Source organism: Silene latifolia, chromosome 3, assembly GCF_048544455.1.
Source record: "Silene latifolia isolate original U9 population chromosome 3, ASM4854445v1, whole genome shotgun sequence".
Classification (NCBI taxonomy): domain Eukaryota; kingdom Viridiplantae; phylum Streptophyta; class Magnoliopsida; order Caryophyllales; family Caryophyllaceae; genus Silene; species Silene latifolia.
Genome location: NC_133528.1, coordinates 12,530,579 through 12,555,984, shown reverse-complemented (window position 1 = coordinate 12,555,984; position 25,406 = coordinate 12,530,579). Strand labels below are relative to the sequence as shown.

The 25,406-nt window shown below is 42.1% G+C and overlaps 1 protein-coding gene across 1 annotated transcript; it reads right to left on the bottom strand.

Moving 5' to 3' along the window:
* Positions 1-15,413: 15,413 nt before the first annotated feature.
* On the bottom strand, positions 15,414-20,403 carry LOC141647233 (putative amidase At4g34880). The gene is made up of 5 exons (XM_074455345.1): positions 19,697-20,403; positions 18,677-18,891; positions 18,337-18,576; positions 18,051-18,243; positions 15,414-16,027 (listed from the first exon to the last, which is right to left on the bottom strand). Exons 1-5 carry the CDS (start codon positions 20,258-20,260, stop codon positions 15,674-15,676), a joined length of 1,566 nt encoding a protein of 521 aa, XP_074311446.1. The 5' UTR covers positions 20,261-20,403; the 3' UTR covers positions 15,414-15,673.
* Positions 20,404-25,406: the final 5,003 nt, after the last annotated feature.

The window sequence follows — 25,406 nt, the reverse complement described above, 5'->3', positions numbered from 1 at the left end:
GGGCCTAACTATCACAAATTGAGATAGTAGTTTATTTCTTTCATTTCGATTATTTATTTACGTTTGCTTTTATTTCTATTATGTTTTTAAATTTTGTATATGTAAGGAATTTTTGTCGAAAATTACCTTATACTTCCTCCATTCAACTCCAAACTACCATATTGGTTTTTGCATACTATTCACAAATGAATCTTCAATTGCAATTGTCTCTCAATATATAAGTGAAAATATATTTTTGTGGGATCTTATTTGATTCGTCTTTACGAGTACATTAAAAATATGTAACTTTTATAATTTTTGCATATACGTAGTTAATGATATTTACCGCGCAAAACATGTGTTGGCAAACGTGAAAAAGCAATATGGTAGTTTGGAGTTGAATGGAGGAAGTATTTAGGAATATTTGTAAAAAGATTAATTTATATTATTATTTTTATTTTCTACCGCCTTTGTGCTAAGAATCTAGACAAACTTGGTCAGTATGCCACCTTAAACCTATCTCCCTTGACCCTTTTATGTTTTAATCTTGCTTAGGTGCGATTTTGGGAAATATAATGTATTTACGGTTAACTTTAGTAGATGCTCGTAGTTATTATTGAAATGTCAAAACATAAATTTTTCTTATGTGGAGTTAAATTGTGGGTTGGACGCAGTTGGTCATTATTGTTTGATGTTAAAATCTCGCAATATTAGGTAGTTTTTAACAACAACAACAAAAAAAAAAAAAAAAAAAAAAAGGAGAAAACAAACGTAACATAAAGTAAGTGTTCCGGGTGTAATTCCAGAGCAAGTATAGTTACCACCCGTGGCTTGTTGAATGATGTCTTGAGTTAGATTCTCCTTTGGTCTTAATCGTTCCTCTCGGCCTCTCCTGCAACAATGAACGAACTGAGGGCTTGGCTTTGTGCCAAGCGTACTCACTCCGACGCTCAAGTCAGTAAACTTAAGGGATAAGTTGTTACTTGGCTGAATGTATATTGTAGAGAGATAAGGAAGATATTACCAGATGAATAGTGTATTTAGGTTTCGTTGTGGATTAGTTGGATCCTTTCCTCAATGAAGGTTGAGGAGTATTTATAGGCTTTCACCTTTTGTCACGTAGTGGCCAAGTGGCCAAGTGGCTAGCAGGTGGAAAGACTGATCTACCCCTCGGCCGAGGGACCTATGGCAGGCCGGCGGGCCCTGTTGACTCACCGCCGAGGGGTCTTGGATGTGAGTACGCGGGTATGTGCCCCGACTGGCAGGTTGTCATGCCGAGGCCCAGGCTGACAGGCCGATGGACTGCATCGGCTAGGCTGTCTAAGTCGTTGACTTGCTGTGGATATCTTTGACCTTGCTCAATATGTTGACTTGGTCAGCGGTGCAGAATATGCCCCATCAATTTGCCCCCAGCGTAGTCTATGCCGTGGTATGGGCTCCGATGTATGTTTGAGCGTATATTCTGCGCAAGTAATTTGTAAAAATTTCCTGCATCGGCTTCTTCTGCGGCGGCTTCTTTTACCTCGGCCTGGTCTTTCTTAGGCCGTACCATATCCCCCCTCCACATGGATGTGTAAAGGGCATCCAATGTGGAAAAGAAAGTGACGCTGGCCGAGACCAGGATTGAGTGTGCCGGTTGTTTTTGATTGCCCCCGGCCGGCGCTTCTTAGCTTGGTTGACCATGTGGCCGGCGGAGAACAGATCTTGGGAATTTGTTGAGGAAGGTGAATAGGCAAGGAGATATGAATAGGCGTGTTGAAGACGCTTGGTTACTGTTGCATTGATTGACGTCTAACTGTTGCAACGATTGACATCCCGTGGTTGCATGTCCGACACGTGTCTGCACGCCGATTGGTTGACGCTTCATGGGGTCATTCACGATTGGTCCTTCTTTATGGGCTTTTCCCTATAAATAGGGCAGTTATCCCGTGAAATTGGCCAGCAATTTCATTCTCCAAAACTTTTCTCCTCTCTAAACTTTCAAAGGCTTCTTCGTCTTCTGATTTTCAGTTGTTACTCCGGCGAGTGTTTTTCTTCAAGGTAAACAAACAAATTTCTTCACTTTTTATTTTGTTAAATAATTGTTGCGATTATGTCTTCTCGACGCCGGGACTAGCGTTTACGTGCCGAGGGTTCCCCGTCGCGTCTTGATGGGGAGGGGATACTAGACGCCATCCCAATAAGGTTTGGTGGCCCTAGGTCTCCTTCTCCCGTAGCCGATCCACCAACTTTGGAGGGACGGGAGGATGAGGATGACGATGCTTGATGAGGATGAGGGGACTCCTTCGATGGTGGGAGGTCAGTCTATCCCGGATCATGGCGAGCCCCGCACGACCGGTCTTGACCGTGCTTGGTCTCATAAGTTCGCCGATTGTTCCGGCGGGACACTTTTCGGAGGCCATTTCTCCTTCGGTGAGGGGTACAAGATCGTTATCCCTAAGAAGGGTCAGCGGTCTGTTGCCCTCCACCGGTCACACCGGCGTGTACCTCGGGCACTGGAGTATGGGCTGCGGTTCCCTCTGAATAAATACGTCATGGCCATCATCAAAGCTATGAACGTCGCCGGCTCCCGCATCCGCATCCGCCGCCATGAGGACGATAGTTGGCTTTGTGTGGCTTTGTCTTTTTAGGGGGGAGATCCCGACAGTCAACTTGTTCCGCCGCCTTCATCATCTACGGCCACAATCGCCGGTAAAGTGGGTTGGTATAGCGTGCGGGCGGAGCCGAGCTTCGTCTCCGTGTCCAAACTTACTTCTTGCAAGGACCGCAACGGCGATGGGTGTACGTACAAGTGCCGGAGGACTACCCCTGCCTCGGTCTTTCCGAGCCCCATTTACTTGCGGTGTGAGAACCGGGAAGAGTATGAGGAGTGTACCTCCCGGGGTAAAGTTAAAATGGACGCTTCGATGGTCCCTCTTGCGAGGATGAGAAGCGTGCGATCTGGCAATTGTTTGATCTTTGAGAAGGGATGGCTGCCCCAGACTCGATTATTCTTCGGATGAGTGCTCTGCGCACGTCGGCCTCATACCGGCCCTCGGCCCGGGGTGAGTGGGGTCGGTGTGAGGCCCATCTTTGCCTGTTATGCTCCTGTTTTTAGAGCTATGTTTTATTTCTTTCATGTAATTCTTGTTTGGTTTCTTGCAGACCGGTTTGGCCAGGATCTGTCCGAGAGTACCTTGAAGAGGTTAGGCCTTGATAAGGACGGGAAGGTCGTTGAGCAAAGATCCTACGGTGAAAAAGTGATCGTAGACCGGCTCCCAACGAGCTTATGGACAAGCACAAAGTCACCGGATCTCGACGGCGCCCAAGCGCGGTTCTAGGTGGCGTGCCGAGAGAGCAAAGAAGGCAAACGCGTCCCAGCCGGGCGAAGGCGTGCTGGTCGACTCCTCTTCGACCCCAAAGTGGTTCGAAGGAGCCTGTGGAGGTCATTGATATTACTGGGGGTCGGTGACCGTTGCTAAGGAGCCACCGCTTGCTTCCACCGTTGCTTAGGGAGAAGAAGAAAGAGCCACCGTCTGCTTCCACCGTTGCCGGGGAGAAGAGGAAAGAGCCACCGTCTGCTTCCACCGTTGCCGGGGAGAAAACTGACTCAGCCGGCCCTCGAACGAAGAGGGTCCAAACTGGTACGGATCTAACTTGTGGTTCGGATTTAGCTGGTTCGCTGGACATCCCAGATGACCGGCTTTCTGATGTGTCAATGCAAGGTGACATGGATGCTCTGTGTAAATTTTTTGTAGATCCTCCCTCGGCAACCGCCGTTCTTACTGAACGGCAATCAGGAAAGCAGCCTGAGAAGGCTATTGAGAAGGCGGGTGACGGAAATGTCATCGTTGACTCCTCAGCTCAGAAGATTCCTCCCTCCGAGCTTGTGGCAGAGGGTGTGAAACTATATAAGAGGCTGGCCAAGTGGACCAATCAAGCCGGCTCCTACATCTTGGAGCAGGAGAAAACCATGGCCCAGGCTGCGCCACTGATCGCAAAGCTTAAACTTGATCTCTCCGCCGCAAAAGGGGAAGCCGGGAAGGCTAAACTGGATCTCCTTGCTGCCAAGAAGCGCGTGGAGGAGACTGAGAAGCAGCTAGCGGCCGAGAGGGCCAAAGTTGAGGACGCTGATGCCGCCACTGCCAAGATGATGGAGGAGCGGGACAGGTATAAAGGTGCTTATGACGCCGCGGTTGCCAAGGGGGAAAAGTGGAAGGATTTTTTCGACAACCAGGCGGAGGTGCTCAGGGACGCGCAGGCTACCCTTGCTCAAAGGGAGAAGGATATTGAAATGCTTCAAGATGATCTTCTTCCCAAAATGTGCGCCCAATTCCGGGACCAGGCTGAGGAGGCGACCAGGGAGGCAATCAAAAAGCTCGTTCCCGAGGGCTCCTTCCCGTGGGATAAATTTGATCAGCTTCTGGACGAGATGGCTGAGGCTGCGGAGGCAGCGGCTGCAGAGAAGATGGAGGCGGCGAAGGCGGCTCAGATAGCTAAGGCCAAGGTGGCCTATGATGCAGAGGTGAAGGAGGTTGAGGGGCTAAAGGCACTTGAAAACGTCGAGCCCTCTTCTGAGCCGGCCACCGAAGATGCTGCTGCTACTGATGGAGGGCAGCAACAGGCATAGGGAGACGGGCGGTCGTCACCAGACTCACCCGGCGTCTCGGATAGCTTTAGCTGTTCGGGGGCCAATTATTGAGCCTTCTCTCCCTGCCATCTTTTGGCGCTTCAACTCACAAGTCTGTAACCTTTTGTTTTTCTCGTTTCCTTGCTTTTTGTAAAGCTTTGGTAGGTAGAGTTTAGGCTATCCTTATGGGGACGGCCGTCGTCTGTACTCTCCTTGCAATCATTTTCGATAAAGTTTTATCTTTTTGGTCCTTGGCTTGGCCGGGACTTTGATCACGATCCTTTACTTACCTTTTTGCGTTATTAATTGAGTGCCTTCGTTTTTACCGTCGGCATGGCCGAGGCAGTTAGAATGCGTATCTCAACTGCGTAACATCTAGCATTTCTTCTAGCGTATCGGTCATTGTGTCCCCGTCGCTCTCGGCTAAGGCCGAGGTAATCGGGGTTATGGCTCGATAGCAGTTCTTCTAGCGTATCGGTCATTGTATCCCCGTCGCTCTCGGCTAAGGCCGAGGTAATCAGGGTTATGGCTCGATAGCAGTTCTTCTAGCGTATCGGTCATTGTATCCCCGTCGCTCTCGGCTAAGGCCGAGGTAATCGGGGTTATGGCTCGATGGCATTTCTTCTAGCGTATCGGTCATTGTGTCCCCGTCGCTCTCGGCTAAGGCCGAGGTAATCGGGGTTATGACTCGATGGCATTTCTTCTAGCGTATCGGTCATTGTGTCCCCGTCGCTCTCGGCTAAGGCCGAGGTAATCGGGGTTATGGCTCGATAGCAGTTCTTCTAGCGTATCGGTCATTGTATCCCCGTCGCTCTCGGCGAAGGCCGAGGTAATCGGGGTTATGGCTCGATAGCAGTTCTTCTCTTTGAGTGCCCGCCTAGTGGCAATTATGGAGGAGACAAACACTTCGATGGAGAACTTGGGTGATTCATTTGTTTGTTATGATCGTGCGTTGGGGTGTCCACAATGGGTTTGGACACCTCCGCCGCTATACAAAGTATTTTCTTAAGTTATCGGTGTTCCAATGGCTCATTAAAGGCACACCTCCCATGTCTGTCAGCCGGTATGTACCCGGCCTCATCTCTTCGGCCACTTTGTAGGGACCCTCCCAGTTGGCCGTCAGTTTACCATGAATATTTCCTTTGTTGGTGGCAGCCGACTTTCTTAGGACTAGGTCTCCCACTTTTAAGTCCCTTTTGTGGACTCTTCGGTTGTAGGCTCTTCTCATCCGGTTTTGATATACGGCCAAGTTGAGGCGTGCTGTATCTCGGCTTTCTTCGACCAGGTCTAGGGAAGCTTTCAGGCCTTCCTCGTTTTCAACTAGGTTAAAGGTAGCCGTTCTGAATGTTGGCACCGTTGCTTCAATTGGTAGGACGGCTTCGGAACCGTAGACTAGGTGGAAGGGGGTGTACCCCGTTGCTTCTTTCTCCGTGGTCCGAAGGGACCACAGGACGCCGGGTAGTTCATCGGCCCACCTTCCCTTAAGGTCTTCAACTGTCTTCTTCAAACCGTTGAGGATTGTTTTGTTGGCTGCCTCCGCCGCCCGTTGCTCGTGGGTGGCGGATCGAGGAGTACGCAAACTTGATGCCAAGCTCTTCTAACCAGTTCATTATCAGGTCGCTCCAAAACTCTCGGCCGTGGTCAAATACCATAACTTGGGGTAACCCGAAGCGAGTTATAACATTTTCCCAGATTACCTTTCTAACGGCCGCTGTGGTCTTCGCTGGTACTGCTACGGCTTCAACCCATTTGGTGAAGTAATCAACGGCGACGATTAAGAACTTCCTTCCTCCGGAGGCCGTTGGGAACGGTCCTAGCATGTCCATCCCCCACTGTGCGAAAGGAAGGGGACTAAGCACCGGTTGTAGGTCCCCGGAGGGAGCGTGTATCACCGGGGCATGCATCCGATTTCGTGCACTTGTTGGTCTTTGTTCGAATCTTGAAGCATGGTGGGCCGAGCAGTAGCCAGCGCGGAGAGCTTTGTGGGCTAGTGTTCTTGCCCCCATGTGGTGTCCACAGATGCCTTCGTGAATCTCTGTCGATGCTCGATTCTGCGTCGGCCGGACCGACACACTTCAAGAGTGGTCTTATTACGGATCTTCCGTACGTTCTCCTTCGAACACCAAGTACCTGGCGGCGATCCTTTTTATTTTGGCCGAGGGATTGCGGCCCTCCCAATTCACCCGTAAGTTTGTATTTCATTATCGGAGTCATCCACGTTGTCTCGGTCTCTATGTTGCCCACCATGCCGACGGTCTCGGTGATGCTCTTCGCATTCCTGATATCTACCAAAGACGGTTCGGTGACATTCTTGATGGTTGAGCTGGCAAGTTTGGAGAGAGCGTCGGCCCGGTTATTCTCGGATCTGGGAACGCATTGGATTTGGAAAGATTTCAATTTCGCTATGTCGGCTTTTACCCTCTCTAGGTACCTTACCATTCCGTCGGCCCGAGCCTCAAACTCCCCTCTGATTTGGTTAGTAACCAACAGTGAGTCTGTCTTCAACACAATGTGTTCTGCTCCGGCAGCCCTAGCTAGCTCGACTCCGGTTATCACCGCCTCGTATTCGGATTCGTTGTTCGAGGCCGAGAAGGTGAATTTCAAAGCGTACTCAAACTCGTCTCCGTTTGGGCTGATGATAAGGATGTCGGCTCCTGAGCTGTTCGTCGTGGAGGAGCCGTCGGTGTAAACCTCCCATATGCCTGGGTTTGGTTCTTCTTGATATGTGCATTCGGCCAGGAAATCTGCAAGTGCTTGCCCCTTTATCGAAGGCCTTGGTTTGTACTGAATGCCGAAACCAGAGAGTTCCACTGCCCATTTGATGAGCCTGCCGGATTGTTCGAATTTTTCCAAAGCTTTCTCCAATGGCTGATCGGTTAGGACCGTCACGGGGTGTGCGTCGAAGTAGGGTTTTAACTTCCTCGTGGCAACGACGACGGCGAAAGGCGCTTTTTTCAATTAGTGGGTAATTTCTCTCGGCAAACAACAGTATGGTCGACAAAGTAGATTGGGTGTTGCTTGTTTGTCTTCTTCCCGATGATTACAAAGACCGACCGTGGCCGAGGTAATCGCTATATATATAGGTATAGCGTCTCCCCCAAAGATCGGCCGGACAGTTGGGAGAGTCCGAATGTAACGCCCCGAAAAGCGCATGTGCTCAAAATAACTCTTCTTATTAATAAAAGACAGCAGCGGAATTACAAGGGCGTCACCGCCGTATTCCCCCTTCGGAGAATACAAGGCTTATACAAAAAAAATAAAGATAAATACATCTGTTAAAGATAAAAACTAATAACTCTTTTACATATTCGTCCTATTAAGTCATTTGAAAATCCTCACACTTGTCCTTCCTAACTCTTGTACCTGAAAAAGAATGAAAGTAACGGAATCAGCCAACCACAGGCTGAGTATGACTTCGGTCACCTCCACCGGCCCTACTTACCTCCATTTTAATATTTTAATAATATTAATGTCTCACAAGACTGTAATAGAAAGGTCTCACATGGGTACAATTGAATCATAAAATAGACATGCACAACCTGTCATTTTAGTATGCAATAACTCACTCCACTTTTATACCGGTTTACCATTACTGAATAGAGAGACATTACGGAGCCGAAACTCCTCCGGGCCAAGCCCACCTCCATGTACATAAGATAAGAAATCCGGGTCTGAGACCCATCTCGGCCATTGCCGGATAACATAATTATCATTCATATGGGGTCATGCTTCCCCCTCCCCTCATCGTTCATGTGGGGTCATACTTCCCCCTCATCTCATCGTTCATATGGGGTCATACTTTCCCCTCCCCCTCCTTTCATGTACATAGGACAAAATAATGTCGTCTCTATTCAATAATTGTATCCCGAATGCGACAATTGGCCAATAGTACATTATAACATTACCCTTATCACAGTCATATATTCATAAGACGGTAACTAATATAACATGTGAGTAGTATAACATTCATAAGATAAAATTAAGAATGAAACTAATATACCCATTATTTCTAATATCTTATTTCAAATGTAAATAATTACTTATATCGACGAAGGGTTCCGAAATCATACCTTATTTCTTTTAAAGAGAGAATTAGTTGTATCTATGAAATTTTATAAAACACTTCTCACTTTTCTTACTATTGTATGTATTAGAGTAAGACGGGATGAGAACTTGTTCTTGTATATTTCTTAGAAAATACTCACGTCCATGACTATTTATAGGTAGAGTTTCCTTAGCCAGCAAGAAAGGACTTGGCTAAGAAAATAAAGGATGAATGGCACGTAGCTTAGAGATATACATGTCATGCATTTTTACATATCAAACATATCTAAAGGAGTCACGTGGCCTCAAAGGTCCATTTGACTCGTCTTGGTCCGATTTCTCATACAAACTATATATCCGTATTAGCAGCCCATATAAAAATATAATTGAATAAATAGGTCATCAATATTATTTGATAAAATAATATATATCCCCACCCTTAATTCTTGTGCCCACATCAAAGGGAAGAGAATAACAAATTAGAAGAAATATATATTAAATTATTATTATTATTATTTTTTTGGGATATTACACTGAAGATGAGCTTCCAGTTGCTTGAAAGCCATGCTCTGTTCCTCCCCCCAGCTGAAGTCTTTATTCCCTTTCAATACTTTGAAGAATGGGGTGCTCTTGTCGGCTGACCGAGAGATGAAACGGGCGAGAGCCGCCATTCTCCCGGTCAGCATCATAACCTCTTTTCGATTCCTTGGTTCCGGCAGGTCTAGGATTGCTTGGATTTTGTCTGGATTTGCATCGATGCCTCCGCACCGACAAGTACACCGAGGAATTTACCTGCCCGACACCGGTTGCATTTCATTGGGTTGAGCTTCATCTTGTATTTCCTTAGTGAACAAAATGTTTCGTGTAAATCGGCCAGGTGCTCGCTGTCAGACTTGCTTTTCACAATAGCATCGTCGACGTAAGCCTCAATGTTTCGCCCTTTCTGATTTTGGAACACTTTGTCCACCAGTCTTGTATACGTTGCGCCGGCGTTTTTCAAACCAAACGGCATCATTTTGTACATGTATGTGCCGTTAGCGGTGATGAATGCGCATTTAGGCATGTCTTCCTCAGCCATGAATACCTGGTGGTACCCCGAGAAGGCGTCTAGCGTGCTCGGAGATGGTGTAGCTGCCGTGGCGTCGATTAAGCTATCTATTCGAGGCAAAGGATAACAATCTTTGGGGCATGCTTTATTAAGATTGGTGAAATCTACACACATTCTCCATGCTCCCGATGATTTCCTCACCATCACAACATTGGCTAGCCACTCAGGGTAAGTGCAAGGCATAATAAAACCCGCCGTAAGTAGTTTATCTACCTCGGCATTGATGGCCTCATCTTTCTCGACTGAAGAATTCCTCATCCTTTGCTTGACGGGGCGAGCGGTGGGAAGTACGTTTAGCTTGTGAGTAATTACCTCCCGGCTCACACCCGGCATCTCGGCCGCTGAGTAGGCGAAGACGTCCTTATTCTTCCTTAGCAGGTCCAGGAGTTTGGCCCTGAATTTTGGTTCTAGGTTGACACCGACGGTTACGGTGCGGCCTGGATCAATCTCCACCTCCTCTGTCTCTGCTCCTTCAACCATGCTGATGGTTCGGTCGTTCTCGGGCCTGGGAGTGTGCTGTATCTGGAAGGATTTTAATTTTGAAGCGCCGGCTCTCACCTTCTCTAGATACCTTGTCGTCCTATAGTCCCGAGCCTTGTACTCTCCTTTGATCTGGTTGGTCAATAAGAGCGAATCTGTTTTCACCACGACATGCTCCGCCCCGGCGGTTCTGGCTAGCTTGACTCCGGTTATTACTGCCTCGTACTTGGATTCGTTGTTTGAGGTCACGGAGGTAAGCTTCAAGGCGTGCTCAAATACGTCTCCGTTTGGGCTAAAAATAACGATGTTGGCTTTCGAGCTATCCGTCGTGGAAGGGCCGTTAGTGTGTATCTCCCATACGCCGGGATCCTTCTCGTTCTTCGAGACGAGTTTATGTGCTTCCCCCCGGTCCGAGACGTATATCAATGTCGGGGCCCTGATGGAGATCACGGCGTCGATTTCGCTCAAAGTGACCCGACCTATGAGAACGTTGTAGGCAGACGTGCCGTCGATGACTACGAATTCAGACATGACATTCTTGGCCTGCGCCTCCCTCGCCGAACCTCATCGGCAACTGACTGACCCCAGGGGTACCAGACCGGCTCCAGAAAAGCTGTACAACGGGTTGGTGCAGGGGCTCAGGTCTTCAATCCTCAGACCGAGGCTGAGAAAGCATTCTCTGTACATGACGTTTGTGTAGGCGCCTGTGTCAATCAGGCACCTCTTCACCAAGTGGTTGGCTATGTCCAGGTGGACGGCAAGTGGGTCGCCGTGAGGAGCGATGACTCCCTCGTAGTCCTCCCCGCCCGATGGTCATATCGGGGGATGTTGGGAGCGGGGGGGGGGCGTGTTGGGCACAAAGTTGATGGCCTGATATGGTTCATTCAGGTGCCGTTTGTGCCCATGAGCGGACCCATCGTTCCCGTTGCCCTCGATGACAGCGTGGATTACTCCTATCCGTTCAAAGACGGGCTTGCTATTTGACCCGCCGATCTGGTTTTTTAGCCTCCCGGCAACATATTTGTCGAGGCTCCCCTTACGGATCGCTTCTTCAATGACATTCTTCGGATGTCGGCGATCGTTGGTTAAGTGTCCTGTGGCCGTGGTACTCACAAGATCGGGCTCGTGTCACCGTCACTCCTCGGCCTAGGGGGTCTTTCCCACTTCTGGCCCTCGTTCTTGCTCAACGCGAAGACCTCGGCGGCCGATACGACTAGGGGGGTGTGATCATCGTACCGTTTTTTGTAGTACGTTCCCGAGCTCCCCCCGGCATCCGCCGAGTTCTGTTTCCCGGCAGATTTGTCCGACCGTGACCTATTATTGTCACGGCGTCTCTCATCGGACCGTGATCCATTGTTGTCACGGCGTCTTTCATCCGGGTTGTCCTCCCGGCGGTTCTTCTTTTCTGAGTGTTCGGCCTCGCTGGGGCCTACCCATGTCTTGTGATAGTCTTCTACCTTGATGGCCTGGTCGGCCATCCTCCCGGCGGCATCCAAGCTCGAGGCCTCCGCACTTGATGAGCTCATTTTTAAGTCTCCCCGGGAGGCCCTTCATCGCCGAAGGCCGCCGCCGGTTCGGGATTAATTTCCCGAATCTGCTGGACCTTTCCATCGAACCTCTACACATAGCTTCGTAGAGACTCGCCCCCCTTCTGTTTGATAGTTAGGAGGTCCGATGTCTCCACGGCCCTTCTCTTGTTGCAAGAGTATCTTTGGCTAGAAAGGCGTCTCTTAGGTCGGCGTAATAGTGTACCGAGCCGTCGGGAAGCCCTTTGTACCAACTTTGAGCCATCCCATGCAAAGTTGTTGGGAAAACTCGGCACTGCACCTCATCGGGCCGCTCCCATACCGACATGTAAGACTCGAAAGCCTCAGCGTGGTCGGGTGGATCACTATCTCCTTTGTATGATAGGGGTGGCAACTTGAGCTTAGTTGGCACCTGGACTTCTAGGACGTAGGCGTTGAGGGGTCGTCGACCACGTGTCGAACGACACGCGGCGATCGGCTCCTCGCATTCCTAAACCGGCTCCTCTCCTCGTAGCGGGAAGGACTCCTTCTTCGACTCGGGCTTCTTCTCCAACTCTGCTGAGTCGGACTCCTCTGGTTCCTTTGGGGTAAGCCTCGTTCGTGTTGCGGGGACGCTGTCCTCCCATGAGTGCGGGAAGGACTTAGGTCTACCACGCCCACTTTGGGCTCCCCGGCGACTTGGCTGGGTCGGCTTCTCCCAAAGGTGCTCCGTTCAAATTTCTCGGAGTCACGTTTTGGGCCCTGGTCTCCTGGACGGTTTCCGCCGCTCTTGTCGGCGTGACAGTGTGAGCAGGCGTATTACTAATTAAGTCCAGGACCATTTTCAGTTTTGCTACGTCAACCACATGTCCCATGATGGTGACCTGGTTGGCGGTTGGCGGCGTGTCTGGTATTATTGGCATCCCGAACTCCGGTTGGATTACTCCGCCGGTGGAGGGCTGCACGACTCCAGAATTGTTGAAAGTATCATCTTGGTAGAATGCGGTTTCGTCGGTCACGACTGCGTCTTGTTGTTTCGACATCTTCTTAGCTTTTTGGGTGGGTTTTTGTTGTTTTTTTTTTTTTTGTATGGGAATGAATGTGACTAGCTTCTAGTATCTCTCCCCACAGACGGCGCCAATTGTTCCGGGTGTAATTCCAGAGCAAGTATAGTTACCACCCGTGGCTTGTTGAATGATGTCTTGAGTTAGATTCTCCTTTGGTCTTAATCGTTCCTCTCGGCCTCTCCTGCAACAATGAACGAACTGAGGGCTTGGCTTTGTGCCAAGCGTACTCACTCCGACGCTCAAGTCAGTAAACTTAAGGGATAAGTTGTTACTTGGCTGAATGTATATTGTAGAGAGATAAGGAAGATATTACCAGATGAATAGTGTATTTAGGTTTCGTTGTGGATTAGTTGGATCCTTTCCTCAATGAAGGTTGAGGAGTATTTATAGGCTTTCACCTTTTGTCACGTAGTGGCCAAGTGGCCAAGTGGCTAGCGGTGGAAAGATCGATCTACCCTCGGCCGAGGGACCTATGGCGGCCGGCGGCGGCCCCGTTGACTCACCGCCGAGGGGTCTTGGATGTGAGTACGCGGGTATGTGCCCCTTTGGCGGCAGGTTGTCATCATGAGGCCCAGCCGACAGTGCCGATGGACTGCATCGGCTAGGCTGTCTAAGTCGTTGACTTGCTGTGGATATCTTTGACCTTGCTCAATATGTTGACTTGGTCAGCGGTGCAGAATATGCCCCATCAGTAAGAAAAATAACATAAGATAGTCTTTTTATAAATACCCATAAATATAAGGTAGTTTTTCACAAAAAACCATATATGTAATGTGTGTTTTTTTCCACAAATTCCCATTTGTAAAGGATAGTATCTATGAAAAGTTTGTGACGGATTAAATAAAACTCACATGAATAGATAAAGATAAATCATTTGTGACGCCCTAGGCAATCTGATTTTTGTCTTATTTAACCATGTGGGTAATATTTACCCGTTTATAAGCTTGTGACGAATATAAATACCGGGTCTCTTTATTATAATATTTTTGTTAGAGGCAAACGTAAAAATATAATCGGAATTAAAGAAGTGTAAAAGGAAAAGAATTTAGACAATAGCCATTGAGTTGATATATTTTCCGATAACAAAATAACAAGTCTGATATAAAATTAGAGGGTTGTTATGTAACTTCTTCCCCCAACCTTCTCTTCCACCTTTTTCCTTTACTTTTTCACAATCGATTAATTTAATATATATCGTGTGGGTCAGAAGGTAAGTGAATAAAAAAATAAATGATATTTCAATCGGTTATGAAATGAGAAAGTAAAAAAAAAAAAAGTGAAAAAGAGAAGGTAAATAGTACTTCCTCCGTACCATTCGTTTCTTTACGTTTGCTTTTTCGACACTATTCATTAGTAAGGAGAATCTTCAATATAAGTTATAATATATAATATAAAAGATAATCATGTGAGATCTTGTTTAAATCGTCTCTTCAAATGGATTATAAAAATCAAACTTTAACTTTTATACTCCCTCCGTCCCGGTCAATTGTTGTCATTTGGTTTTGGCACAAAGACCAAGGAAAGATGAGATGACCAATAACCAAATGACAAGTGGAATAAAGTGAATGAGAATGATCAAATTACTCTTCAAGTTCATTCTTAAAATAAAAAGGACAATTGAACACCCAAAAATGAAAAAAGACAACAAATGACCGATACAGATGGAGTAATTTTTAGTAACATGTAGTCATGTAGCTGAAGATATGAAACAAAAAATAAGATATATTACAGCTAGTCTTGCTATAGACGGGTATATTCGTTTATTGCTATAGACGGGTCAAATACAATAAAAGTGGTGACATTTTTTGCCCCCACCACCCCACTTGTTATTTGTCTTATTAGGAAAGTGGTATTGTATTTGACCCGTCTTTTATTATAGACGGACATTATCCGTCTATAATGAGAATCTGTATATGTCGTCAATGGCGGACCCACGTTGAAGGCAATGGGGGTGTCAAGAGTCAAGACCCACGTAAAACTGGATATTTGTAGTTTGTTTGGTGTGTCACTTTCTAGTTTCCAGACAAATAAATGACCCACAAATTCTCATTATAGACGGACAATATCCGTCTATACGTATAAAGGGATACCATTTTCCCTCACAAAATACCCATTTGCCATAAAGTGGAAAGCATATGGGGTGTCCCACTTGTCCCCCCTACCTATTTTATTAGAGGTCTTTATCCGTCTGTTTGCCCCACCCGTCTATACCAAGACCTATTGTAAATGACCGGGTTTGAAGTTCGATACAAGCGATTTTTTTTCATTTTCACATATTTTTTACCATGCTGGATTTTTGTGTTAGGTACGCCGTGCGCCACTATTTATAACTTTTCATTCAAATACTCCTTAGACACAGAAATTTAATGTTGTAATTCCACCTAATAGAAGGAAGTATTCCCTCCGTCCCGGTGAATTGTTATCTATTTCTATTTTGAGGTGTATCATTCATTTGTTAATTTTTATCTATTTCCTTTTTGCGTAAATAATGAGCAAGTGGCTAGTGTAAGCAAGTGAGCAATAATTCCTTTATTTTATTGGTTTGTTTCACATGCATTGGTTTTGTGTAAAAAACAATAGATAACAATTCACCGAGACAGAGAGAGTATAATTTAGTATTGATAGAAATGAAAAGACAACATACATTTATGTATAAGGAATAGATAATCACAATATCTTATTTAAAACCGACGTATTGATAGAAATGAAAGACAACGTACATTTATGAATAGCAATAAATTTGTCTTATATGCTTATACTCCGTTTTAAGAAGATAACACTTAATCCGTATTAATCCGTATTAATGTTAAGATAGATAACTCCGTTTTAAGAGAGACTAACTGATTCGATCATAATGGATCTAGTTTTAGTAAATTGTTCATCAGAATGCAGGAGGCTTCCTTACTAGTGTAGCTTGTTCAAAAGCATAAGCTATCTCAATAAGTTGAGGTTCACTTCCCTTTAATCCTCCAAACATAATACCAAATGGTGCTCCATCTTCATCATATCCTGCAGGAACACTTATCCCTGGGTACCCTCCAATTGCAAGTACACTAGTAAAAGATGAATAACCTGGACCTATAATTGCATCTAGTCTCTTCTCATTCATCACTTTCTCAAACCCGTCTCTCGACCATGATGCTAATGTTGCCAAGGCTTTCTTCTCTTTCGATTTGATTCCCTTTGTTGCTTCCGCGGAGTAGAATATGCCCTGGCCGTATTCCTTTATCATTTCCTGCATATTAATTATAAACCCACGACGTTGGTCATTTTGTTTAGGCTTCGCTGCCAGATAACTCAGTTGAACTGAACTGAAATAAATTCATACGACAGGCAAATATCTCCCAAAAAAAACATAAAGAACATGTTAATACATTTTTCGTCTAGCAGCCCCGCCTACCTATTAGCTTCTCATCACTCGGCTCATCAGGTTTTTTACGTTTTGTTAATTTGTTCAAAATCTGTCACGGAACACAAAGAGCCTGTTGAATGTACTAGATTACAGCATGCTTTGACATACCTTATGAGTGTCACATTTTTGGTGGGCGGGAAGAAGAAAAGGGAAGCCTATCCATTGGTGTAGTGGGCGTTTCCTTAGTTTACCAAAAACTAAGGGTGGCCTTGGGATTCGTAATATTGAATGTTTAAATCAAGCAATGTTAGCTAAGCATGGGTGGAGGATTTTGTATGGAGACAACAGCTATTTCACAAAAATATTCCGGAAAAAACTTCTTCAAAACGGTAAGGTGGGGAATAATTTTCCAGTTGTGAAACGACAAAATTTTTCATGGGGAGCGAAAAGTGTTCTACATGGGTTACTTTTTCTGAGACAGCATATGGGATGGAAGCCGGGAATAGGGACTAGTAGATGGGTGGAGGGAGAGTATCCAGAACCTAGCCACAATATTCTAGGCCTTGACTCAGTGGATTTGAGAAATTTACGGGTTCATGAGCTTACAACAAGGAACCACTATGGAAGAGATGTGGTTTGGAATGCGAACTTAGTCAAGCATCTATTTGAGGAGGAGTGTGCTAGAAACGTTTTAGCAAAGCCAATATGCGTGTCACAAGTGAAGGATGAGGTTTATTGGCTGCATTCTATGGATGGCAAGTATAGTGTAAAGAGTGGGTATGGGGTACTTCTTGAGGAGTATATGGCCAGAAAAGGAACAACTAAGGATAAAGAGAGGATCTCTGAGACGGTGCGTATCTTTTGTAAAAGAACTTTATGGGGACTACCGGGACCACAATCATGGAAAATCCTTCTATGGCGAATTCTGACGGACTCCTTGTCTGTTGGGTATAATTTTTCGAAAAGGGGTATTGTGATGGATACTTCGTGTAAGTTGTGTAAATCAGATTTACTTGTCATGGAAACAATGGAACACCTGTTTCGAGACTGTCCTGTGTCTCGTAGATTGTGGGCTAGTTCTGAGTGTGGGATTCGTACTAGTATGGCTTCGTTTATGCGTATTGATCATTGGATTATTGGCTGGATCTCTTTTTTGAAGAACTTGGAGGATGCGGAAATGAGGCTAATTCGGTTTTTGGCAATGATCTGGTGCCTATGGAGCATCCGAAACCGGGCCCTGTTTCATGAACTTGAGTTTCATCCCATTGGTTTTTTTAATTTATGGGCACAAATTGTGGGAACGGCGGATCAAGTCAGTAACAGGGCTCAAAAGGATATTAGCACGGGCGACAGCAATATAAACTCGTCACAACAAGGGAGCCTTCTTTGGATTCGTGAAAGTAATCCGTGCTGCCTTGTAGGTGAGGTAAGACATTGTGATGTTGTTCGGGTGATGGTTGATGCGGGTTGGAGAGGGAAGGATATTGCGGGCGTGGGTTGGGTCACTTTGTCGCCGACTGGGGATCAACTAATGACAGCCGAGGTAAGAATTACTGCTGAATCTCCTTTGCAAGCGGAAGGGTTGGGAGTGCGAATGGTTATTCGATGGGCGCATGACCATGGTATTAGGCACTTGATGATCTCGTCTGATTGCTTAGGGCTTGTTTGCCAACTGGCGGGACTTGACCGTCCGCACCACCAAATAAAGGCGGTTCTGGCCGACATCCAGTCCTTTTTTCCTTTCTTTCATTGTTTAGCTATTAGTTACATTCCTAGAGTTTTTAATAATGTTGCTCATAGCCTTGCTTGTAAGGCTATGGCTCCTTAGTTAGGTACGCCTTCTTTTACAGCTGCCAAAAAAAAAAAAAAAAAAAAAAAAAAAAAAAAAAAAAAAAAAAAGACATACCTTATGAGCATGTTTGCGGTTAAATTCAATGACATCAGCTAAAGATCGTACAGGGGACTTGACGAGCTGTTTTAAGTACGAATTCAAGGCTAACTTGAACTCTGTTTCGAGCAACATTTCCTCGTAGTTTGATGAACTCATTGCATCATATGTTGGTATTTCCAAATTGTCGAGTATCACAGCTCCTCGTTGCCTTTAATACCTCACAAAATTCCAATGTGTTAAAACTGTGAAACAACTATACAGTTACGGAGTACATAATAAACTCGATTCTAGTTTGGCATACCTTAGAGTACGAAAATGTTGGTTATATACTGTGGCCAAGTAAGGAGAAACATCATCGAAAAACGACTTTCTTAAGATTCCTAGTCGCTTTCCTTTAAGCCCATCAAGCTTTAGAAATTGTGAATAGCCACCGATTGGTATGTACTTTGTTGCTTTCATAGTCGCTTCAGAATCGTAAGGATCGTATCCTACTATAGACTCAAGAACATAAGCTGCATCTGTCACTGTCCTACAGATTGGCCTGTACAATTAAATACATCAATTTCCATAAAGACGTACCTAACGAGCAAATATGTTCTATATGAAGTGAAAGTACTCAAGTGTTCAAGGGTGGTGCATACCCAACAGTATCTTGTCTAGGAGAAATTGGAACGACACCACCTCGGCTAGTGAGACCGAGAGTAGGCTTAATGCCAACGACTGAATTAGCGCTCGAAGGACAAAGAATAGAGCCATCGGTTTCAGTACCAAGAGTAACTGCCGCCATGTTCGCTGCTGCTGCTATGGCTGATCCACTGCTTGAGCCACAAGGGGTTGCTGACAAATTGTATGGGTTCTGCAATTTAACTTGTTACTCCATATACAGGTAGACCTCAAAACTAAACACTATATTGAATTTACAAATCACTAATTTGTTCTATTCGGTTGAAAAAAGCTGAACAAAATGAAGCTGGGCTAAATTGAAATGAATGAAATTGAATATGAGTTCATTTGAATTGAGCTTGAGCCGAACTAAATAGAGCTGAGCTGATATAAATTGAACGGAACGGATCTAAGTTGAAGTGCTGAAATTAAGTTATAAAGAACCTCTCACGACTTTTTTTTCACGTCTTTTTTTAGTCGAGCATGAGAGTTATCTTAACGAGAGGTGGCAATCGGGTCAGTCGGGTCGGGTTTGGGTCAGGTCAAGTCGGGTTGGGTCATATCGGGTCAACCTACCCTTTCGGATAGTTATTGGGTCGGGTCGAGACTTTATCGGGTCCGATTACTAAATCGCATTACTATAATTTTTGACCATTAAATTTAGTTTTTAACCTATTATTTGGTTTAGTTACTTCATTATTAAGTCAAACGTATCAATCTATACACAAAATCACTCTCATTTTGATCAAAATTAAGCTTAATAATTGTTGAGTCATCAATTTAATCGGGTCAATATCGGGTCGGTTCGGGTCACTGATAATCGGGTCGTGTCGGGTTACGGGCCGTCATCGGGTCGGTTTCAGGTCGCAATATTTTTGGATCCTGTCGGATCGGGTTTGCTCAGTTTCGGGTCAGGTCAGACTTGTCAGCTCTAATCTTAACCTAAAACGGTCAAAAACAAAAATTGGAAAATAAAAATAACTAAAAGGAAGACTTGCCTTGCCTTGGCCACTTCTAGCACACCAACCACTAGGAGCAAAATTAGACCGAAAATTGGCCCATTCACTTAAACTAGCCTTACCAAGAATAACAGCCCCATTATCCCTTAACCTCTTAACAACACCACTATCAAAGCCCACAATTGAGCCCAACAAAGCATAAGACCCTGCTGTTGTATTCATCTTATCTTTTGTACCAATATTATCCTTGATCAATATTGGTATCCCATCAACCCATGACTTTCTTGCTTCTCCTTTAGCTCGTCTCGTATCGGCCGCTTTCGCTTGCGCGGAGGCGTCCGGGTTTATTTCTATGACTGCCCTTAGTGTTGGGTTGAGCTTGTTTATTTGTTTTACGTAGAAATGGAGTAGTTGAAGTGATGTGAGAGTGTTTTGTTTGAAGGCTTTTTGGATGTCTTTTATGGTGGATTCTTGTATTTGGAAATTTGGTGTTGGTTTTGTGTTGTGTGTTGCATTGTTTGGTGATGGATTTAGGAGGATGAGGATTGTTGTTATTAGTTTTAGCAAGAAATGGATTGAAGGGTAAGAGGTGATTATGAACATGTTATTGAATTTTGTTGATGATCTAGGATTGATTGGTTTTAAGTGTGAGAATTATCTTTAGCAAACCCGTTATTATATGGGAAGAAAATAAAATAAATGTAAAGACTGAAGTTAAGAGAGTACTTTTCTAAAGTTTTGAGTGCTAATAATATTCTATGTCCGACAATGTCTCATGTGATAAAACTTCACTACTTTCACATCATAATCCCTAAGTGTTACTTTGTACCATGCGTGCCCAATAAATACCAGTAAATCTTAAGATGGTTTTAACTTACATCTTTACAACTTTCTTTTATTTTTATCTTTATTTTAATTAATCGTATGATCCATCTTAAGTTAAGACAATCTTAAATAAACATGGGTGATAAATATATTATTTTTACTCTGTATTTTTTTTGGTGTCAAAAGATCTATATGGACAATGTAATACTCCCTTCGTACCAGACCAATGGTAACACTTACCTAATACGGCCGTACCACACCAATGGTAATATTCCTTATTTGACCCACAACATTACCAAATTATCCTTATACTCATTTGATATTTACATAAAATGTCACTACATACCTCATCTACCAACTCACAATTAAACCCACAATTACATACCCCGCCTATTTTCTTCCCTCTTTACCTTTTCTTTTACCCTCTTTTCTCAAAAACCTCATTTTTTACCACGTTATCATTTGTATGCTACGGAGGGAGTATGAGATAACAAGGTGATTTACATTTAAGATATCTAGTTTAACCACTTTAATGTCTACATTACGACATGTTCAATATTATTTTTCTTTTAGAAAAAAAAAAACCACTTTTTTCTTCTGTTCCGGTCATTTGTTGTCTTTTTTATTTTGACACAAAGACCAAAAAAAAAATGAAATGACCAGTTATTAAATGACATGTGGACCAAATTCAATGTGAATAACCAAATTGTTCATCTAATGTATTCCTAAAATAAAAAGGATAACAATTGACTGAACATCATAAAATGAAAAAGGACAACAAATAACCAGAACAAAGAGTATAATCTAGTTCAAGTGAAGGGTGCTTGCGTTATTGCGTATTTGCAATTTTGCATATAATTAAGACCTCGTTCGCTTTAAGTTGCTTTAATAATGAATATACGCTCAAAATAAATGATACGGAATAGTAAAAAAATCGATCTGATGCGGGAAAATAATTGGGAGTCTTGAGATATATTAGTTTAAATTGAATTTCAGTTAGGATAACATGAATTATATTTTACATACCACGTAATTTTAGTGTAATTTAACTAAATTTAGTTTAATTCAGATAATTGCAATCTAAATAACTTTTTCTAAGTTATTAATTAAAGCCATTTTAAAAAAAAAAACATTATTACACCGAGTTTATTCAATTATTTTATATCTTTAATTTAATATAGGTATGATACATAAACTATAGGGATTGTGAGTTTTGATAGAAAGATCGGAATTATATTAAGCAAGGGACATAATGCAATTTGAGTCTAACTTAGGGTTTAAAATGTAATAACTGTAAATCTGTAATACCAATTCTGATATACTGCTAAGCAAGCAAAGACACAAGTAGGATAACAGGATTGACCCAATAACAAAGCAAAACACAGATTACTGTTGAAGGTTTCAACTAAGGTTCTGTTCTTTTGGACTTAAAGTCACTTAATTTAAGTTTACTTCAGATCCTATAAGTTCAGTTCAGATCATATCCTATAAGTTCGATTCGATTCGAGATCCTATAAGTTCGATTCGATTCGATTCGATTCGAGATCCTATAAGTTCGATTCGATTCGATTCTATAAGTTCGATTCGATTCGAGATCCTATAAGTTCAGATCCTATAAATTCAGTTTAGAAAAGTTATATACAGAGTATTATTTTTAAAACCGACGCAAAAATATTTGAAATTATTAATTATTCGATACATATATACATTATTATTTTTAAAACAAAATTATCACTCTTGTCATTATTTTTTATCGTAATGTAAACGTATTATAATGTATGAACAAATCAATCTATATAAAGCGGAAAAATGTTATTATCTTACCTCGTGTTTTAGACTATATTTTCTTATCAGTGTTCTCTCTTGGTTGCCCACTAATTTTTTGTAAAATTTTTGTTTAATCTCAATAAAAAATTGCGCTTATAATAATAATAATAATAATAATAATAATAGTTGCGGTTTTATAAAAAGAAATTAATAAAAATAAAAATAAAAATAAAAATAACAACAATAACAATAACAATAACAATAACAATAACAATAACAATAACAATAACAATAATAATAATAATAATAATAATAATAATAATAATAATAATAATAATAATTAAGTTAAATTAATTTAAGTTAATTTAAATTCAGATCCTATAAGTTCAGTTTAGATCCTATAAGTTCAGTTCAGTTCAGATCTAATAAGTCCAGTTCAGTTCAGATCCTATATAAGTTCAGTTCAGTTCAGATCCTATATAAGTTCAGTTCAGTTCAGATCCTATAAGTTCAGTTCAGATCCTATAAGTTGAGTTCAGTTCAGTTCAGATCCTATAAGGCATTGTTGTTTTGGACTTAAAGTCACTCTCTATAAGTTAAGTTCAGCAAAATTAAGTTAAGTTCAGAAAAGTTCAGCAAAATTAAGTTAAGTTAAGTTCAACAAAATTAAGTTCGAAAAAGTTCAAAAAAATTAAGTTCGAAAAGTTCAAAGAAAATTAAGTTCAGAAAAGTTAAGCAGAATAATAAGTTTCATAATATTGACGAGTTTTAAAAAATAGATATAATTTTCGTTCAAATCGGTTGTATAAACAATCCGAGATTAATTATTATTCTATATAATTTTTTCAAAAAAAAAAACATTTATTTAAAGCCGAATTCTTACCTATCCCCCTAAGGTATGTTAGAGCATTTTAATTACCGACATTCGTCATTGAGAATGAAAGTTGAAATGGCATTTGGTCAATTGAAAAAAAGGTGGAAGGTCAATTGAAAAAAAGGTGGAAGGTGGAAGGTGTTAAAAGTTATGCCTCAAATGTCACCTAAGTATCAAATGTCCATTATTGTTTCTAATTTCACACTTCATAATTTTATACGAATGCACACTCATGGGATACCTGTTATACAACATGAGAACGTTCTAGGGACAAAAGATTTAGGCATGTTTGATAAGAAGCGGAAAAAAGCTATGTACAAGGTGCGAAATAACATAGTCAAGAACATTTGGCGAGGCAATGGATTTGACGGGGTGAGCTCAAATGAAGATGAAAAAAGTGACGAGGAAGATGATAATATGGAACTAGATGATTATAAAGAAAAAAAAAGTAATGTGATTTACTTTTTATTTTTATATATTAGGTAATGTGTACGAAAATATTAACTTATATAAATAAAGTATTTTATAATCTTTATTTGTGTTTTTTGTTATATTTCTTTATTATTATTATTAAATATTATTATTATTATTAAATATATATTATTATTATTATTATTAAATATTATTATTATTATTATTATTATTGAAGGGAATTATTATTATTATTATTATTAGTAGTAGTAGTAGTAGTAGTAGTAGTAGTAGTAGTAGTAAGTGAAATTAAATTAAGTTAATTTAAGTAACATTATTTTAATTTAGAAAAGTTAAGCTATTATAAGTTAAGTTCAAAAAGTTCAAAAAAATTCAAAGAAAATTAAGTTCAGCAAAATTAAGTTCAGAAAAGTTCAGCAAAATTAAGTTCAGAAAAATTAAGTTCAGAAAAGTTCAGCAAAAATAAGTTAAGTTCAGCAAAATTAAGTATGTGTTTGGCCTGACTTTTAAAAGTGTTTTTGGACTTAAAAAGCATTTTTTGGCCAAACACATCTTAATTTAAAAGCTAAAAAGAATTTCTCAAAAGTCAAAACAATCATCTTTTTGTCCATAAAAATAGAAGTAACAATTTGATGCTTCTGCTTTTGAAAAACACTTTTAGAAAATTAAGGTTGAAAAACAAAAACTCATTTTTAACAAGTTAGGTCAAACATGCTCTAAGTTAAGTTCAGAAAAATTAAGTTAAGTTCAGCAACTTTAAGTCCAAAAGAACAGGGCCTAAGTTGAGTTCAGTTCAGATCCTATAAGTTTAGTTCAGTCAAATCCGTTTCAGTCCAAAAGAACAGTGCCTTAAGTAAAGCACAAGTTGAGAATAAGATAATTAAATCTCGAATTTTCATTTATCAATAATCTAAGTAATTTGGTTTGCCTGTACAAGAGAGAAAACTTCCTTTTCCAAGTCTTTGCTTTTTCTGGCTCAGTTTTAACAATTGTATGATCTGAATTTCCCTTTGATGTCCCGAAGTCCGGAGTAATACGTAGCTAATTAAGTCTAGTTTCATTTGGCTAAGGTGGAATCTGGTGGTTTAACCCTTCCCTTAGACAAATTTGTATAACTTTTGCCTGCTGTTAGATTTGAATTGACACCTGCTGTCGAGTTTGAGAATAAGGACCCTAATTTGTTACTCATGTATCAAGGTAACCTAATCGAACCAATATAATAAACAATTAGTCTCTCTTGTGACGGAGTATATCCGTCACAAGGTGTAGACGGGCCAAATCAATACCAGATTAATGGATATGGATAGTAGTGGGCCAGCTTTGCTAATATTATATTGAATGGTTTATTGGGAAAGTAAAGAAAAAAAAATAATAAACAAAGGGAGAGCTCCCCATATTTCGTCTGTGTCAGTCCATTATTGTAAACCTCACACTCTCTCATCAGCTTGTATTTTTTTAATCAGAATCTCATCATTCTCTACACAAAATCGCCATTTTTGCATCAAAAACTCCGTCATCATCCCAATCGCTACAAATTTTACACATTCGATGGGTAAGAAACAAATGGCAAGGAGGACACCACCGAAGAAAAAAATGGGAGGTATGATAATATTGCTTTTGTTCAATGTTTTTTGTGGTGGAATGCGGTGTCAGGTAACATTAGGTGAAAGATATGGTGTTTATTGTAAAATGTTGATGTTGAAGCATGCATGCATGAGTATATTTAATAAATGGAGATGTTGAACATGTTAATGGTGACATTAATGTAATTAAATTGAGTCAAAAAAGGTCAGATTTGGTGTTGTTAAGGTTGCTTAGCTTGAACTAATATCGGGTGAGTTCAAATTTGGT

Bases quoted from the DNA above. Each gene is read 5' to 3' on its own strand.
- LOC141647233 (XM_074455345.1), bottom strand. From the start codon at position 20,260: ATGTTCATAATCACCTCTTACCCTTCAATCCATTTCTTGCTAAAACTA. The intron at 18,244-18,336 runs GTATGCCAAACT...GAGGTATTAAAG, and splicing joins CAACATTTTCGTACTCTAAG to GCAACGAGGAGCTGTGATAC. The intron at 16,028-18,050 runs GTATGTCTTTTT...ATTAATATGCAG, and splicing joins ACCGCAAACATGCTCATAAG to GAAATGATAAAGGAATACGG.